The sequence below is a fragment of the Epinephelus fuscoguttatus genome, linkage group LG8, assembly GCF_011397635.1.
Source record: "Epinephelus fuscoguttatus linkage group LG8, E.fuscoguttatus.final_Chr_v1".
NCBI classification, from domain to species: domain Eukaryota; kingdom Metazoa; phylum Chordata; class Actinopteri; order Perciformes; family Serranidae; genus Epinephelus; species Epinephelus fuscoguttatus.
Genome location: NC_064759.1, coordinates 13,424,212 through 13,442,584, shown reverse-complemented (window position 1 = coordinate 13,442,584; position 18,373 = coordinate 13,424,212). Strand labels below are relative to the sequence as shown.

Below are 18,373 nucleotides of genomic sequence, written 5' to 3'. Positions count from 1 at the left end.
ACAGATGACTGATGTGATGACAGATGCGTGCACATCAGAAAGTGTGCAGCGACTGATGAGCACAGAGGCATGAAGGGTGAGTGTGAGCTGTTGGTCAGGGTATGCCCAGTTCCCAGTATCTGACTGACTCCGACACACAGCATCTCCCTCTTCAGAGCAGCACTCTGTCTGACTGCATCTCTCCCTCACTCCTGCTCTCTCCTCCTCTCCCTCTCCCCTCCTCTCCCTTCTCTGCCGCTGCTGGTCTCACACTCTCTCCACTTGTTTTCTACAACCTTTCTTCCTCTTCAGACCTCCCTCTCTCTCTCTCTCTCCCACTTACTCTCCCTTTATTTTCATCCTCCCTCATCTTCTCTCTCTCTGTTTCTCCCTCTTCCACTCTTTCTCTGTTTATACAGAGGAATGCAGTATGTGGCAGGCTGTGGCTCTTTGGCTGTTGATACTTGCGACTCTGCTCCGGGGTGAGTGACTTTCATCGGTGCTTTGAGTGATGCTCGAACAAGTGTGTGTTTTCTGCATGTGCTGTACACAGTGTGCATGTCTGTTGTTAATATCTGTGCACTCAGCAGCTCTTTTCAACACCGGCAGAGAGTCTGTTGGTGTGCAGCCAGACAGAGAAATGGATTTATTTTTATAATGAGCAAGCAACAATATGAAATTTAATCATCTTTACTGCAGATTGTAAAAGCTGGACTGTGCATTTTTTGTGATAGATAGATAGATAGATAGATAGATAGATAGATAGATAGATAGATAGATAGATAGATATGCAGGGAGAAACAGAGGGGTGATTATGAGGCCACTAGTGGTTAATTTACGATGGGAGGACATTATGGACACAGGGGACTATCAATTTGAATAATGGGCAAACCATCTGTGGAGACATATTGATATTAATTAAGGCCTAGTAAATAAATATGGATTTGACACTATACAGTAAGTGCATTACTCATGGACCATTAGCACTGTGTGTGGTCTATGAAGGGGTATTCACCGTTTGCCCACAGGACAGGCACTACACAGCTATTTAAAGTGTATGTCAGTTTTTTTAACTTATTCAGTGTCCCTCTGATATCCCCCAGTAATAGTTCCCTTCACATCAAAGCTATTGCCTTGTGAAGAATGAATCAAAAGTGAATCGAAGTCTAGTGGTGGAGTTATAGGGCGAAGAGGGAGACAGTTCCCCGCTCTCATCGTCGTGAGTGCTGTGTGTGTCTGTCTGGGGTGTTTCAGTGTTTAATGGCCTCACTATTTCCTGCGTGAAATGAAAGTGACATTTTTACAGCAGCGGGAAAGACTCGGACTGTCTGCTGGTGATCAATCAGAGACGTAATTGATTAGGAGGAACAGGATTCTTTCTCTCTGGTCTCCTGCTCACATTCTTCTCTTTCTCCCACACACATTTTCATCCTGTGATCGCTTCTCCTGTCCTGTGTAGTTGAAACCAGTGGTATATCTCCCTATAGGCAACATAGGCAGCTGTCTTGGGCAGCCAAAATTAAAAAAAAAAAAAAGAAGAAGACCATCAGGGAAATGGTGGTGTGGTGCAGAGTATATGGAGAGTCTTAGACTAAGAGAAAATGAAAAGGCAAGACACCCGGGGTGCAATACAAAATGTGAAGAAGATTAATTTGTGCACGCAGTATCTCTTCCATCTCTCCATCCATTTTCATCCACTTATCCAGGGCCGGGTTGTAGGGGCAGCAGGTTGAGCGAGGTACTCCAGACGTATTTCTCCCCAGCAATATACTCCAGCTCCTCCTGAGGGATTCCCAGGCGTTCCCAGGCCAAATGTCATGATCCCTCCCGCATGTTCTGGGTCTACCTTGGGGCCTCCTACCAGCTGGATGTGCCCAGAGAACCTCTAATGGAAGGGGTCCCGGAAGCATCCTGATCAGATGCCCAACCACCTCAACTGACCCCTTTTGACATGAAGGAGCAGCGGCTCTACTCCGAGCTACTTACCCTACCTCTATGGCTGAACCCAGCCAACCCACAAATGAAACTCATTTCGTCCGCTTGTATCTGTGATTTCATTCTTTCGGTCACTACCCAAAGCTCATGACCATAGTTGAGGGTTGAGACGTAGATGGACCAGCATATCGCAAGCTTTGCTTCCGGCTCAGCTTCCTCTTCACCAGGATGATCCAGTGCAATACCTGCGTCACTGCTGATGCTGCACCAAACCACCTGCCCATATCACAATTCATTTTATCCTCACCCATGCACAAGATCCAGAGATCCTCAAACTCCTTTGCTTGGGGCAGTAACCCACTCCCAACCCAGAAGGGGCAATCCACTGTTTTCTGGCAGGGAAACATGGCCTCAGACTTAGAGAAACTGACTCTCATCCTGTGCTTCACACTCGGCTGCAGAGTGCCCCAGTGGATGCTGCAGGCCATGGTGTGATGAGGCCACAAGAGAGCAGAGATGCAAATCTGAGGTCCCCAAATTGGACACTTTCCTCACCCCGGCTTGTCACAGATTCATAGTTCTGATGGAGGCCAACATCCACTGAGAACATGTTTGACCTTGTGTCAAGTATGTGGACAATATCCTTTGTGTTTATTTGTGTTGATTTCGTTCTTATTAATGATAATGTCATAAATATAATCATGATAATTTGTGTTTGCGGGGTTGTATGCGCTAGGTCAGGCGCTGCTTAAAATGTTACCTTTTCTTACACCACTAAAAGCCCACAGTCTCTTTTATCTCCATTGGAGCATGTCTGCTCTCCCACTGTTAGTTTGTTTCTCCTTCTCTTTCTCATTCACCTCGCCTTTAGTTTTCTACACCACTTTCACCCAAACGATCCATCAATCATTGTAATCACACCGTTTTTCTGCCATTGCTCTCTCTTCAGTGCTTTCTCCTCGTCTCCCCAGGAACAGCTTTCTCGTTGTAACTGTCACTTTTTTTTCTCTTGCTCCTCTTTTGTGATTCAACTCTCACATTTTTCCATCCCATCATCTCCTCTCCATTGAACTCCCCTCCTCTATTCAGTATCAGTGCAGGGTCCTCACCAGCGGTTTCTGCTCAGGGAGCTGCTGAGGGACTACAACCCCATGGAGAGACCGGTGGCCAACGACTCCCAGGCTCTCACTGTACAGTTTTCCTTCACTCTAATGCAGGTCATGGATGTGGTACGCATGGCACAAATGCACCATAAACATACTTATACCCCCATACAATACATTCATACAAGAAACATACTCCTATAATTACCTTATAGGTAATTAAAACCTATAAAAACATGAAATATAAAGCTGTTTCACGTCACACATCAGTGTTTCTCTGACTCATTGCAGATGGCCCACTAGCACAGCACCTGCTAATTTGTGCTCACCTCTCTGATAACTTAAGATCGAGACATTTAAGAAGTTTTTACCAGAAGCTGAATCATCAGCAGAGGTCTCCTCCTCTCCAAAAGAAATGAACGTGGTGATTTAAATTTGTAGAAGCACTGAATAAAGTGGTTTCATGTCAAAAATCAGTGTTTTTCCGATGCTGCTTGTCACGCAGGGGGCTGCCAACTATGTTAGACATGAGAACATGAATGGCCCTGGCTAGAGGCAGTGTTTGGTTTGTCTGTCCTGGGCTACTGTAGTAACATGGCGGTGCAACATGGCAGACTGCGTGGACGAGGACCTGCTCCCTATGTAGATATAAGCAGCCAATTCTAAGCTAACAAAAACACAATTCTTATTGCAGGTGATTATACACTACAGAAAACATACTTATATTTCATTTCAGCTAACATATCGCCCTAAATCCTACACACCGGACCTTAAAATCACCTCTTCTCTTATATGTTTTGTGTTATTCAAGGATGAAAAGAACCAGATCCTCACCACAAATGCCTGGCTGCAGATGGTGAGTATAATGAATAACATTAATGGTGTGATATTGATCTGAGTGGTAAAAATCTTTTCGTATGTCCCCCCATCACTTGCAGGATCAGTTACACAGATTCACTCCAGATGCTGGTTGGGGTTCAGTCATGATAATGGACACATAATAAGAGTGATAATTGAAGGCATTTCGACTTGAGTGCAGATTCCTTCATCATTCTGCTCCAAACATAGAAGAATTACAGTATTAATCCTCAAGGGCAAATTCAAGTGGCCTTAAAAACAATTCAACTGGCCTTATTACAAAAAGAGGAGGTTTGAGGGTCCTCCACCAGAAAATTTAGAGCATCAAACAGTTAACTTCCTGTATTGTGGAGGACTTTATAATCTGTACAGCATGCCATACCTCCTATCCTCAAACCTTGGTTTGAATAAGAAACACAACATCCTCCAAAAATTCCCCAAAAAGAAGAGCAGGGAGACAGCAGAGGGAATGCAAAATACGTTGTGTGTACAGAGTAGACTGAAAATCAGAATGGCAGTGTGTGTGTTGTCTGTGTGTATCCATATGTAGCGACCATAGGAAGCAAACTATGAGTCACTGAGAGACTGAAGCCGGGATTACTTGTCTGACATGCGAACAAAAAAGATTCACCGGGATCCAAAAATACCTTAAATTTATGAATAAAAAGGAATCAACTCATTGTAACACGAACAAACTCGTGATTAAAATTATCACAGTGAACACCAGATGTGCAGTCAACGAGCCCGGTCTCAATCCAAAGTCAGCGAAATCCGGCGCTTGGGCAGTGACTTACGGCGTCAGAAACCAACGAAAAAGGCGTCCTTTATTGTCGGCATGATACGCAGTACGCAATATGTTATAGTTTAACTGTGCCTGGCGGCGTCAGGGGGAAACGCGGTGGGATAAGGACGAAAATTAAGCCATTGAAAGTCTGACTGAGGTGGCCGGGAGTGGTGGAGGATGGGTCAAACAAACACCGACTTTCATCCGAGTTGTTTTCATCCCGTGACATTCTAAAGCCAAAGCCTGTTCTTTTTTCCTAAACCTAACCATGTGTGTTTGTTGTTGAAAGAAAAAAATGTCAGTTTGCAGTGTACCAACATAGCGCTTTATTTTGAAAGAGACTGTGTGTAAGCATTAAATCACCTGTCAAAACGGAAGTGTATTTTGAAAGAAGACAATGCATGTCACAGGCAGAAATTGACATGGCGTCCCAGAACGTCAACAACCAACGCACCCAGGGTACCTTGCACATCATATGTGGATGTGGAAAGTCCATGACCAAACGTCAATATGTGACGAGGTCAGAGTGAGAATGTGTTGGGTCAACAAAAAATATGGCGACACGCTCACCCTCTGTCCTACTAAAAAACACACAGGTGAATGGATTATGGATTATAAGTGTCACCGCCCATAGCCATGTGACCCAGCTCTCCCAATAACAGCAAAATAATGAATAATAATATCCCAAAACATGAACAAAACATGTAGCAATCCAAAAAATAATAATTCATGGCTCCTACACCGTGTGTGTCTTTATGCTTTTGTTCAAAACCAGAGTTGTGCTTGTGTCTCCCAGCAGTGGTATGACCACTACCTTCAGTGGAACCAGTCAGAGTATCCTGGAGTTAAGAACCTCCGTTTCACCCCTGACCAGGTCTGGACACCTGACATACTGCTTTACAACAGGTATGTGAGGCATAAACACACACACACACACACACACACACTGTGCCATCACTCATCACTGTGTTTGCTGTCCTCCAGTGCTCATGATAAGTTTGATGCCACCTTTAAGACCAATGTGTTGGTAAACTCCAGCGGCTTCTGTGAGTATCTGCCTCCAGGTGAGTTTTTACACCTCAGCATTTTGTCCTCAAAACTAAACTACGTCCTCAGTCATCCTGCACACATGCAGTATTACTCATGCTGCAGCAAATGAATCCTGTAAGGATGTTTGCTGCAATCTACCATTTCCCTCTTCACTTACTTCCAGATGGCTGCACCAAAAACAATGGTTATTTTTTGCCCCTATAACATATTTTCCCTTCCACTGTAAACTATTTCCCCCTGTTTTTTTTCTTCAAGGAATATTTGTCAGCACATGTAACGTGGACGTGCGATGGTTTCCGTTCGACATCCAGCGCTGTGAACTGAAGTTTGGCTCCTGGACGTTTGATGGCTGGCTGCTGGACATCCAGATGAAGGAGGCAGACGTGTCAGGATACATGCCCAATGGAGAGTGGGACCTTCTGGGTGAGACAGGCTGTCAAGGCCCTGGAAGACAAACAGTGTTGCTTAGTAACAGTGCTTACATTACCACCATGGAGTCCTGCAGTGTAATTAGATTTTAGTGGGAGAAGTTGGAGTATGCCTCATGAACATTTCACTGGATAGAAATACAACTACTTAGTAATATCTGAACGACATATTTTGCCTCCCTGCAGACACCATTCTTAATTTTCATAAGATCTAATCTTTCCCTCTGCACTCGACTTCAGCTGTGCTCAATAAAATCTCTTTATGATGCTGGTGCTATGTCAGACTTTTCTCATTTCACAGCACATTCCATTTATTCGTTATTTTCTCGTTTTCTCAACCCTTGCTGGTATTTCCTGCAATATAATGCTGTCGTTGCTGCACCTGCGTCTGTCTCTGTCCCCTCAGAGGTCCCTGGAGGTCGTCACGAAGTTTTCTACGACTGCTGTGCAGAACCTTACCCTGATGTTACGTTTGTGGTGACCTTACGAAGGAGGACCTTGTTTTACGCTCTAAACCTTCTCATCCCCTGTGTTCTCCTCTCCTCCATGACCCTGGTGGTCTTTCTGCTCCCCGCCAACTCGGGGGAGAAGATCAGCCTTGGTGAGGAATAATAATAAGCGGAGGGTGGGGAAGAACAGGAGTGAAGGATGGTGTTAGAATAAGATAGGCTGAGAAAATATAAGATATGGAAAACGAGAGGTGCAGCTGCTGTGAGATAAAATATATTTCTTGCTGCCTATTCTTTACTCCTTCCCTGTGAAGGCATTTTTCACTCGTCTAGTGTTTCTCGTACAATCCCTCTCTCTCAACATTATTGGAAAACTCTCAAACAGCAATGCGTGAGCTTTTGTTCGGTGTCAGGAGGGCTAAGATGGAGAGAAGGAGAGACAAAGGGATGACAAAGACGGAAAAGGCGAGAGGAAGATGAAAAATCGAATTAGTTTTCCTGTGGGTGTCAGAGAGACAGATGATTGGAGCGACTCAAGAGCACCATACCAAATATACTGTTTCAATAAATGTACTCGCGTACTTTCTTCTCCAAAGGACTCTCCCTTCTCTTTCTCTGCACCCCACTACTCCCCGGTGTCATGTTTCTGCCTTTAGGCATCACGGTTCTGCTCTCGCTGACTGTCTTCATGCTGATGGTTGCAGAGATTATGCCCGCCACTTCAGATTCTGTACCCCTGATAGGTCAGTCTCTCTCTATGTGTTCACATGTGTGTATCTGTTAGTGGGTTTTGAGGTTTTGGGAGGACTGACATTGCTGCATAGCATACAGATTGTCAGCAGTATTATGAGTGAAATGTACTCTCCTCCTGTCTGTCTCAGGGCAGTACTTTGCCAGCACCATGGTGATTGTCGGGATGTCCGTAGTGGCCACAGTCATTGTCCTCCAGTTCCATCACCACAACCCCAACAGTGGACACATGCCACGCTGGGTGAGTTTTTAGTAATTATGATAAAATAATAAACTTTATTAATGGAGCACTTTTGTACAAAATATCAAAAACAATATTCAACGGCTGGATAATGTTAAACATGTGATTTAAAAGGTGATTTAAAGAAACTGTGTGTGGGGATTTAGTGGCATCTAGTGGTAAGGATTGCAAACCGCAACCAGCTGAAATTGTAATCTACTGGTTAGGATTTCTTCAGTGTTCATCTTTCAGGAAGTTTGTACCAGGAGCCAAATTATCCACAGAAGTCTCCTCTTCTACAAAACAAATGGACTCTGTAATTTAAACCGGTAAAAACATGAAATAAAGCAGTTTAACATTATAAATCAGTATTTCTCCAATGCTGTTTGGCACATAACAGACAGCCTGCAAGTCCAGCACCTGCTAATTCGTGCTTACCTTTTTTTTCTGGTAGCTTGTTGTGTGCTCATCTTATTTCACTGATAACATAAGATCCAGATGTTCAGGAGTTTTTCGCTGGGAACCAAATTATTTGCAGAGGTCTCTCCTTCTTCACAGCAAATGGAACCGGTGATTTAAACCGGTAAAACACTGAAAACGGAAAAACACTGGATAAAAAAGTTTCATGTTAAAAAAAGAAATTAGTGTTTTTCTGACGAAAATGCAAATGGCCCTATCTAGAGCCAGTGTTTGGTTTGTCTGCTCTGGGCTACTGTAGAAACATGGTGGTGCAACATGGCAGACTTTGCTGATTTTGCCCTATGTACATATAAAGGGCTCATTCTAAGGTAATGATAACAGGATTGTTATTTTCAGGTATACCCAAAGAAAACATACTAACCTCCTTAAACACACCTTTTAAGGAGGGCACATATTCAGCTAAGTAGATCTTCTCAGGCAGATTGCTCCAGAGTCTTGTGGCTTTAATAGGAAAGGCTGGATCACCCTTGGTGTTTATCTTTGACTCTGAGGCCACTGCTCAAGGATCTTGGTCATTATCATGCACTCGATAAAAGTTAAAAGTTTTGAATCAATTCTGCAACCAAAAGACAGCTAGTGTAGAGAATCAAAAGCAGATGTAATAGCCTCAGGGCTGGGGTTTAACGCCTGTCAAAGAATGTTTGATCAAGGCAGGTGAAAAGTGCACTGCAGTAATGTGAGGATGTGACGAAATAAAGGCTTGTATAAAGATGTTCAGTCTGTTTAAAACTAAATAGATCAAATCTTTGCAATGTTACCAACAAGACTAAAGACGTCTCCTGATTCAAATTCAAGCTGAGATAAAATGTTAAACCAAGATTTATAGCTAGAGGTTTGATGTAGTATGAAAAGATTTGTGGCTGAACCACTGTCAGTCAAGACCACCTGAACTGAGACCAAGCCATGGCCAAGACCGGAGTGTATCGAGGCCAAGACAAGACCAAGACTCTGAGGAGTTGAGACCATGTCAAGACCAGATTAGTGGGAGTCCCGCACTGATTCATCTTCACTCACATACTTTATTGCCACACTGCATATATTTGCCTATGTATAAGTGTACTGTGAGAAATGCTTTGATGAAATGATCAAAAGAGTTTGCAGAGGGAAATTTTATGTGTGGGAATTTTCCTTTGTTTACTATGAGCAGACAAATACAAACACTGAGGAGCTGATATCTACTTAACCGACTTTATTCACACTGCTTTTTTTTTGCAAAGGCAAAATCCAGAGTCGTCTTTGTCTGAGACTGATTGACAAGAGTAAAAATGTGGCTGAGTCTGAAAAAGACCGTAACCTTCAAAAAATGGTCTTGAGACCAAGACTGATGTTAAGTACTACAACACTAGGTTGAATCTGACCGTGAAGTATCCTTTATGCTCATCTGATGTGTGTTTAAATGTGAAAATGTGCATCTGTGTACTTTAATTTTTTAGCAGTATTTGTGTCCTTGTGTGTCAGGTGCACTTGGTTCTGCTGCAGTGGGTTCCTTGGTTCCTGCGGATGAAGCGTCCAGGAGAGGGAGCGGAGCCGCCTCTTTCCAACTGCCAAGACTCTCAGAGCAAGACCTTGTCCTCTCCCACTACCACCGCTACCACCACTACCATCCCCACGCCAGTGCCCCCCATCCTCCCCCCCAGCCTCAACTCCCTGCAGGCCAGTCTAGCTCAGCTCAACCACCCTCTGTCGCACCAACTGCCCCACCGGCGCAACTCTCAGGCTGTGATCCTCCCTAATCATGTCCACAGAGAACCCAGCCCCAATCCACATCCACAGCCCAATGGCCACTTGCTTTACATGGGCTTCCAGACCTTCCAAACCACGGCAGAGCTGGAGCCGGTTCAGAGGAACAGAACCACAAGTCATGGGAGGGTTAACAGTGGACTAGGTGGAGGGGAAGGAGAGGGAGTGGGAGCAGCAGGAGGACCAGCTGGAGACACACCTATCCATCACCACCTCCCGTCATCCAAGTTTGGGAGCCCCCCACAGGAAAATCAACTGTCCCCGGACCCTGACCCATCAACCACATCCTCTGGACCCTGTGGCCTAGAGGCTGGGGCCGGAGTGGGGAGATCAGCCGCTGTACACACCCACAGCGGTGTGATTCGATCTGTGGCAGTGGACAACCAGCTGCAGGCTCTTCTGGTGGAGGTGCAGTTTTTGGTGGAGCGTGTTAAGGAGCAGGACCGGCAGCTCAGCTTGGCGGAGCAGTGGCAGTTTGCTGCAGCTGTCATCGACCGCCTGTGCCTGGTGGGATTCAGTGTTTTCAACATCATCTGTACCATTGCTATTCTCATGGCTGCACCCAACTTTGGAGAGGCACTGTCAAAAGACTTCCTCTGACAGACTAAAAAGAAAGGGATGTGACAGAGTGGAAGATTTTAAGGCATAATGCAGATGATGATTTGTTGGAAGCACAACTGCTGTTAATGACACCAGGACATGCAGCAACAGACATTTCCTATTTGGTACGCTGGAGAGGCACATGTGGAGTGGACTATGATTTGGAAACATTATGGTGCGATGTTACCATTTTTCATGATAGAATATATCTAACGATGTGCACATATAGAGTTCATACATTCTTTTTGTAAACGTTTCTATGGAAGTTTGATTGATGTGTTTGTTTCTCCCAAAAGGCAGCACTCCAGTCTTAAAAAAGCGAAAGAATCGTCTCATGCATTGATCATTTTTGTGAATTTTGTTTTCAGCTAATGGACTGTCAACTGAAACCTTTAACAGAGCATCAAATGATTCATTGGAATATGGATGGTTGTGGATTTCTTCTTAAAGTTTGACAGTTAAATAAGAAGGGAAGAGGTTCTGGAACAGTTTTGTGAATGAGGATCCTAAAGGAAAATGATCCCAGAATTTATGTGAGATCTGGAAAGCATGACTTTACTAAATTTGTTATAAAGTATTTGTACTGCCGTCTTTGGATGCTACATGAAGATGCTCAGTAGAAAAACTGGACACTGACGTGCTGCATGTAAACCTGCATTTCCTGACAATACAGACTCAGATTCTCTGCGTGCTCTTCTCTTATAAGTCACTTCCCCCAAGTATAATTTATACTGTGGCTCACACATTTTGTTACCACTGATCGGTTTCTTTGCAGGATTTTATTTTTTTTAGAATTTCAATTAAATTTTGAATCTCATCCAAGGTTTTCCCAAGGTTTCTTTTTTAACAGGAAACCCAGCGTCATTGTGATCAGTATTTTTCCTCATGAATACTCTTTATCACAATCATACAGCCTGAACATCCTCCATGTAATGGGATGATGACATTGATGATTCATTTCTGCAGCACCTTTAACAATCATGTTAGCTTCAGTTTATACTGTAGTCTTCTATGAAGCAGAAAACGCACTAATATCCATGGATGGATTACTGAACAGGCCCTACTTGGCACAGGGCCCAAATTGTCAGGGCCCACCTGCAAAATGTCACTTAAATGAATGCATACCAGCTAGGAAGAGATACAAAATAACCACAAAGAGACACAAAAAGACTGCATAGAGATGCAAGGGAGCTGCCAAGAGACCAATTTACAACAAAAAGGGGCAGAACAGCCACAACTAGACATAACATGACCACAAGGAGACAGAAGATGACCTCAAAGAAACACAGAAAACAACCAAGTAAGACAGAAAATGAGAACCAAAAATGACACAAAATGACCTCAAAGAGACACAAAAGGACCAAAAAAGACAAAAGTGAGCTCAAAAGACACAAAAGGACAAAACAAGATACAAATTGACTTCAACAACTCCAAAGAGACATAAAATGACCAAAAAAGGACACAAATGACCTCAAAGAAACACAAAATGACCAAAAAAGACACAAAGTGATGTCAAAGAGACACAAAACAGCCCAAAAAGGCACAAAATGACTTCAAAGAGATGCAAAATGACCAGAAAAGACAGATGATGATCCCAAAGAGACACAAAATGACTTCAAAGAGACACAAAAATGACCAAAAAAGACACAAAATGAGCTCAAAGAGAAACAAAGTGGCCAAAAAAGACACAAAATGGTTTTAAAAAGACATAATATGACCAAAAAAGATACAAAATAACTTCAAGGAGACACAAAAAGACCTCAAAGGCATACAAAATGACCAAAAAAAGACAGATAATGGCTTCAAAAAGACACAAAAAGCCCAAAACAGACACAAATTACCTCAAAGAGACACAAAAAGACCAAACAAGACACAAAATGACTTATAAGAGACACAAAATGGCCAAAAAGATACAAAATGACTTCAACAAGACACAAAATACCTTCAGAGAGACACAAAATAAAGAAGACACAAAATGACCTCAAAGACACACAAAAATGACCTCAAAATGACCAAAAAAGAGACAGTGACGTCAAAGAGACACAAATTGACCAAAAAAGACACAAAGTGATGTCAAAGAGACACAAAAGAACCAAAAAAGACACAAAATGATTTAAAGGAGACACAAAATGACCAAAATAAGACACAAAACAACCAAAAAAGACAGTAAATGTCTTCAAAGAGACACAAAAATGACCAAAAAAGACACTAAACGACCAAAAAAGACAGGAAATGAATCAAAGAGACACGGAATGAACAAAGAAGACACAAGATGCCTTCATAGAGACACAAAAATGATCAAAAAAGACACAAAGCGACGTCAAAGAGACACAAAAGGACCAAAAAAGACACTAAACGACCAAAAAAGACAGGAAATGCCTTCAAAGAGACACAAAATAAACAAAGAAAACACAAAATAACCTCAAAGACACACAAAAATGACCTCAAAGACATAAAACGACCAAAAAGAGACAAAGTGACGTCAAAGAGACACAAAATGACCAAAAAGACACAAAGTGATGTCAAAGAGACACAAAAGGACCAAAAAAGACACAAAGTGACGTCAAAGAGACACAAAAGGACCAAACAAGACACAAAAGGACCAAAAAAGACACAAAGTGACGTCAAAGAGACACAACAGCACCAAACAAGACACAAAATGACCTCAGAGACACCTGAATGAAAAATAAAAGAATAAATAAATAAAAGGCATCCTGCTCCGATTTGGAGGAGGTGGTGGGGCCTTTTCCATATCTTTGCCCAGGGGCACGTTATCTCACAATCCGCCCATGCCAACATCCCTTAAAAACACAACCTGCATACTGCCATGCAGATTTTTTTCTTTTCTCTTCTTTCTTACCTTAGTCATTCCCTTGTTTTGAGCTGACAGGGTTGTTTAAAGTATTCTCTTGTGTTTGTGAATGAAGGATACACTTCAGCTAGCACAAAGAATTCAAAGCACTGGTTTCATAGTGTGAAACAACATTGTCCTTCTGTGCAGACGTAGATAAGGTGTAGACTGCAACATGTGGGAGAGAAAAGACAAGGTCAGCTTTCCAAATACCCTTCTTCACAAGGCTTTTATCTTATAGACACACACTCCAGCGCACATCTCCTCACGCTTATGTATGCAGAAATCCTAATCTCTATGACCCTGGATATGCCTATGTAAAATGAGCCATACATTTTGCAGAGGTGTTGGGACAATGTGAATGCCAGTAGGTTGTGACGGACGGAGGAGTGAATCTTGTGAAACGAACGGCCTTGTCTTTTGTACTCTCTGGACATGCATCTGGCCCTCCTCCCTTCGATCGGAGTTTAAAAAGGACGCCGAAACAGAGGGCAGGAGGAGGGAAGGAGAGGAGGGTTATGAGAGGAAACAAGAGCCAGAGAGAGGGAAGTCAAGATGGAGGTAATGAAGCGCAGCAATAAAGAGGGCAAAGGGAGGAAGGAGAGATGGAGGAGAGGGCTATGCTGAGGCACAGAGACAGAGAGGAAACTGAACGACGGAAAAACGAACAAGGTGGTTGCATGGTTCAGAGAAACTGAGGAGGGAGGGAAAAAAATGTGCTGAGAGAGCAAATAGGGCCCGATAAAGTTTTTAACTGATTGGTCATTAATGAGAGAGGGAGAGGAGGAGGAGATGACTGAATCCCCCACCCCTCCTCCTCCTCATCTGGGATGCTGCTGCTGCTACTAAACTGTACTTAGACCAGCATTTCAGGGTGACTGGACATATATTCTGAATTGGCAAAGAATATCTTGGCAAACATTCCCATGTAAAATGATTGACTATGAAATACTGCAAACACCTTATGATGGTTGAATTTGGCTAATTGATGTCTTGGCGCGGCTGTACGCAAACCTTCAGCACAGAGGCTATAAATTAGGCCTTAAACTTTTTCATAGTGCATGTGCAGGCAGGGCGGTTTACTATAGAAGCAGTTCACAATGAATTTCAATGGCCTACTGAGCTTCTTTTGTCTGTGTGACTGCCAGGGCTGCACAGCTGAGAGATGCAATACAGCACAGGTAATAAATATAAGATACTCCCCTCCTCCGGTGACTCAGTCATCCACCTGCTCCATGTTGACAGCTCACGCAGAGCTGTTTGTTCAGAGGAGAAGCAAACCGCGTCATACAAAACAGTGGAGCGTGATGCAGCGAGCAGGAGAGTGGGATGCAGGAATCTTTAGTATCAAGGGGCCTCTGCAATGTGTAGCTGCAGTTGTCGCACAAATTTGCACCCACGTCCAGACACGTGAAGCAGCACAAGCACAAAAACCCACTCACGCATCAAGTGGTGAGAGTCAGGACCCTGCCGCAGACCTAATGCAGTAACCACGCGTACTCCCAAAGCTCTCTGTCTCTTTATGTTCTCTCTCTCACACACACACACGAGGTTCACTTACAGTGCTGCTTGTGCAGTGCTGACAGTTCTGTATTGTGTTTGCTCATGAGGGAAAAAGAAGAGAGGGAGGGTATTTAAAAGATGGGAGTAATCATTGATAAAAAACATCCTGTATTTTAAAAGAGTTAAATATAACTACTGGAATAACAGAGAGCTATGGCGTTTAGTTAAAAACGCATTTAGTTTAACCACTTATTCCAGTTCAGTCAACTTTTCCCACTTTAAAGGTCCAGTGTGTATGATATAGGGGCACTGTGTGGCAGAGAGGGTATAAGGTATTCATAACTTTTTTTAAAAATAGATGATGACAAGTGGCAACCTCACGTTAACTTTAAAAGTGCCAAAAACTGCAGTTCCTCGAGTGACCTCTTGAGGCTTGGCTCCAAGAGTGAGTCAATCCTCATAAGGCCTGTTTCCACCGCAGGAACTTCGGGGTAATTTTACGGAAACCACCCCCAAAGGACAGAGTTCCGGAACTTTTACAGGGGCTAAACAAGTCCCTGCCTCGGAGTAGGTACTCAGAACGGCCCTGAAAAACTGCTGGCTGGGGCTTGGGGATTACTTGGTGCTGATTGGATATACTCAAGGCGGAATGTGACGTCAACAGAAAGCAACAAAATAGCCGACATTTTTAAAACTCAGCAGACAAGGGTTAGCTTGTTCATAGCTTCCACTGCCCTGTAAACAAACTCAATAACCGATACGTGAAAAACATATTTTTTTCCAGCGGATATCTTAGTTACAACATGATTGAGCTAGCAAAGCAGTTTTGTGTTGCTATGTGTGGTATTTATTCAGTTTTGGGAAATCACGATGTCTAGAAAGCATCAGTGGCTGCAGCTGACAGGGACAGCTAACAGCAGCAGCAAAGCTAACATCAGGACGTCATCTGTTAAAAGCTGTTGTCGGATACGACATGAAACTACTCCAGTTAGCTCAATCATGTTGTAACTAAGACATCCGCTGGAAAAAATATTTTTCTCACGGGCCACTTTGTGAGTTTAGTGAGTTATTATAGACACCACTATCGGCTAACAGCTAACAGCTAACAGCGTCCCTACGCACTACCTCGCCCCGGTCAAAATGGTCACGCAACGATAACATCACATCCAAAGCCTGGTAACTTTACAGGAACCTTCCTCCTACTCTGCTCTCTCAGTGGAGACACGGCGGTTGAGAGGGCCGAATGAGAGGACGTTCCTGTAGTAGTTCCTGCCCCACAAATAGTACCAGGAACTTCTTCAGTGGAAACGGGCCTATAGACCCCCATGTCCAAGCGCCCAACTTAACAGCAGAAATAAACATGTTTACAGCCTGGTACAAAAAAGGCTCCCAGTCTCTATGGCAAATTCCCCCCTTAATGACAATTGTATAGACGTCACCCATTCACATTTTATTGAGGCTTAAAGGTTTGCATGCTTAAGCGTGGGGCCACTTTGAATGACAGGCTGTCTGCAGATGGTGTCCTCTACTTCTTGGTCAGTCATCCCTCGCTCTTCCATGGCTCCACCCTCTTGTCCAATTGTGGTCATTTATGGTTCCAAGATGGCGAAGGTCTTAGGGTGCTTTCACACCTGCCCTGTTTGGTTCAGTTCAATCAAACTCAAGTTCATTTGCTTCCTAAACGTGGTTTGTTTGGGCGGGTGTGAACACAGCAATCGCACTTGGGTGCTCACCAAAACAACCAGACCAACACCTTCTTGAAGAGGTGGTCTTGATCTGGTTACAAAAGAACTCTGGTGCAGTTCGTTCATGTTCTGACCTCGCAATGCTGCCGTGAGAACAAGAACCAACTCTAGGCAATTATGCAACTTCGTAACAAAATTAGTCCCTGATTCGGACCAAAGCAAGCAAACTCTATGTCTCAAAGACACTTTAAATACCAAAATCAAGGCTTCAAACAGGAGTCCACAAACCAATGGGTGTCGTCACGGTGGCTACATCCATTATTTGATAAAATTTTTGGTTTATAACCACCTGAAAGTAAGAATTGTTGTGTTTTTGTGAGCTGTTTATCTCTACATAAGGAGGAGGTCCTCTTCCACAGAATTCGCCATCTTGTTTTCAATGACTGTATAAAATAATGGACGCAGCTACTGTATTGAAGCCTTGAGTTTGGCATTTTGGCCATTGCCATCTTGTATTTTTGGAGGCAGAAGTAACCATATTTGGATGAGAGGCTGGAGTTGTGGGGAAGCGAGGGTGGGATCTGCTAGAGACACCGAGAACACTATCGGCAGGCAGCCTGTCAATGAAAGCAGCCACGCCCTTAATGCTGCGTAACTCTCAGCTTTAGTAGGACATCCATAGTTAAATTATAGAAAAATTAACTCCCCGTATGGTTGTCATGAATGTAGAAATTAGCTATAAAGACCAAAACTGTTTTTTGTACCAAGCTGTAAACATTTGGCCATTTTAACATGGGGGTCTACGGGGATTAAGCTTCAAGTGGCCGTTCAAGGAACTGCAGTCGTTAGCACTTCCATGTTGGCTTAATTTTTCAGCCGGAAGTTGGAAGTGAGAATGACGTCAGTTTTTTGCATTCTAGTTGACAACGGTGGACAAGTCTGAAAAAAATAACAAAACATGGATTATACCGCTCTACCGTTGGGCTAGCCGTAGCCACTGTTAGCAGTTGATAACAACGCTCTATGTGGTATTTTGCACATACAGACAGCGCAGCAACATGCCCATGGATAAAAATTGAACAGTACTATGGGTATGGCTTACCTAATGTAAAACAAATAAGATAAAATTGCTATAAACAGTACTTTAGCAGAGTGATAACTCGCTATGTATGTGACCGGCAGTCATCTTGAATTTGTAAGTTGGGGTTGATGCGGTTGCTCCGAGTTGGAAATCCGATCTCAGGGTGCGTTCAAGTTTAAACTTCTGACTGGAACCTGGGAATTTCCGACCTCCGAGTACAAAACAAAAGCACTATTGCCCCATGGCTGTTCTACAGTAGCCCACAATGAAACAAACAAACCAAACACTTACATTTCTATGTTGACCGCTGTAGTTCTCCTACCTACTTGTTTTGGTTTATTTTTGAACTCAGTTATGCTTTAAAGCAATAAACATCAACCTCTTCATGTTATTAAGCCGTGGGAAGAAACTAAATAACACTGAAATTGGGCTTTTTGCAAGATGTCTCTCAGGACAAGCTTCTGGCCCAGAGATGTTAACTTTTCAAAATTCAGATGTCCCAAGATAACATCCCAGACCACCAGCAGTCAATAGCTATTAATTACCGGGTGCAGGCCCTCGATGCAGGTCGATATGGAACGGCCATTTCCCTGCCTGTTGGGTAATTGTCTCCCAGATCTCATTAAAAGACGTTGCAGTTGGGGAGAGAGGAGCGTGGTATTGCAGGAGAAAAGGGAAGACAGAAAACAGATGTGGGTACACAACAGGAGAGTGTAAAATCATCTCTATGGTATGAATCACACTTTTGGCAGACCTTGACTCTTAGCTCCCACCTACTGGCGTTGTCTAACGTTCCAACAGACACACACATAAACAAAACTAACTTTGCATCAATAAATCGGTTTATTTAAAAGAATATGTTACAATTTATTACAGT

General features: G+C 43.3%; 1 protein-coding gene and 1 long non-coding RNA gene across 6 annotated transcripts; one reads left to right on the top strand and one right to left on the bottom strand.

The window, feature by feature from the left end:
* Positions 1–228: 228 nt before the first annotated feature.
* Positions 229–11,187, top strand: LOC125893625 (neuronal acetylcholine receptor subunit alpha-7-like). Of its 5 annotated transcripts, none has more exons than XM_049584388.1 (10): positions 229–461; positions 3,004–3,143; positions 3,829–3,873; positions 5,459–5,565; positions 5,644–5,723; positions 5,965–6,132; positions 6,544–6,738; positions 7,243–7,329; positions 7,468–7,577; positions 9,495–11,187. In XM_049584388.1, the coding sequence occupies exons 1-10, from the start codon at positions 410–412 to the stop codon at positions 10,374–10,376; spliced, it is 1,866 nt and encodes a 621-aa protein (XP_049440345.1). In that variant the 5' UTR covers positions 229–409; the 3' UTR covers positions 10,377–11,187. The 5 variants fall into 5 exon arrangements, with proteins under 5 accessions (XP_049440345.1, XP_049440346.1, XP_049440350.1 ...); XM_049584389.1 differs by having other exon boundaries at positions 1,686–3,143; positions 5,456–5,565; positions 9,495–11,186; XM_049584393.1 differs by having other exon boundaries at positions 395–461; positions 5,456–5,565.
* LOC125893626 (uncharacterized) lies at positions 6,032–18,153 on the bottom strand. Its single transcript, XR_007449905.1, has 3 exons — positions 18,042–18,153; positions 7,995–8,147; positions 6,032–6,153 (listed from the first exon to the last, which is right to left on the bottom strand). It is a non-coding gene; the product is annotated as an uncharacterized LOC125893626 (long non-coding RNA).
* Between the last annotated feature and the right edge of the window lie 220 nt (positions 18,154–18,373).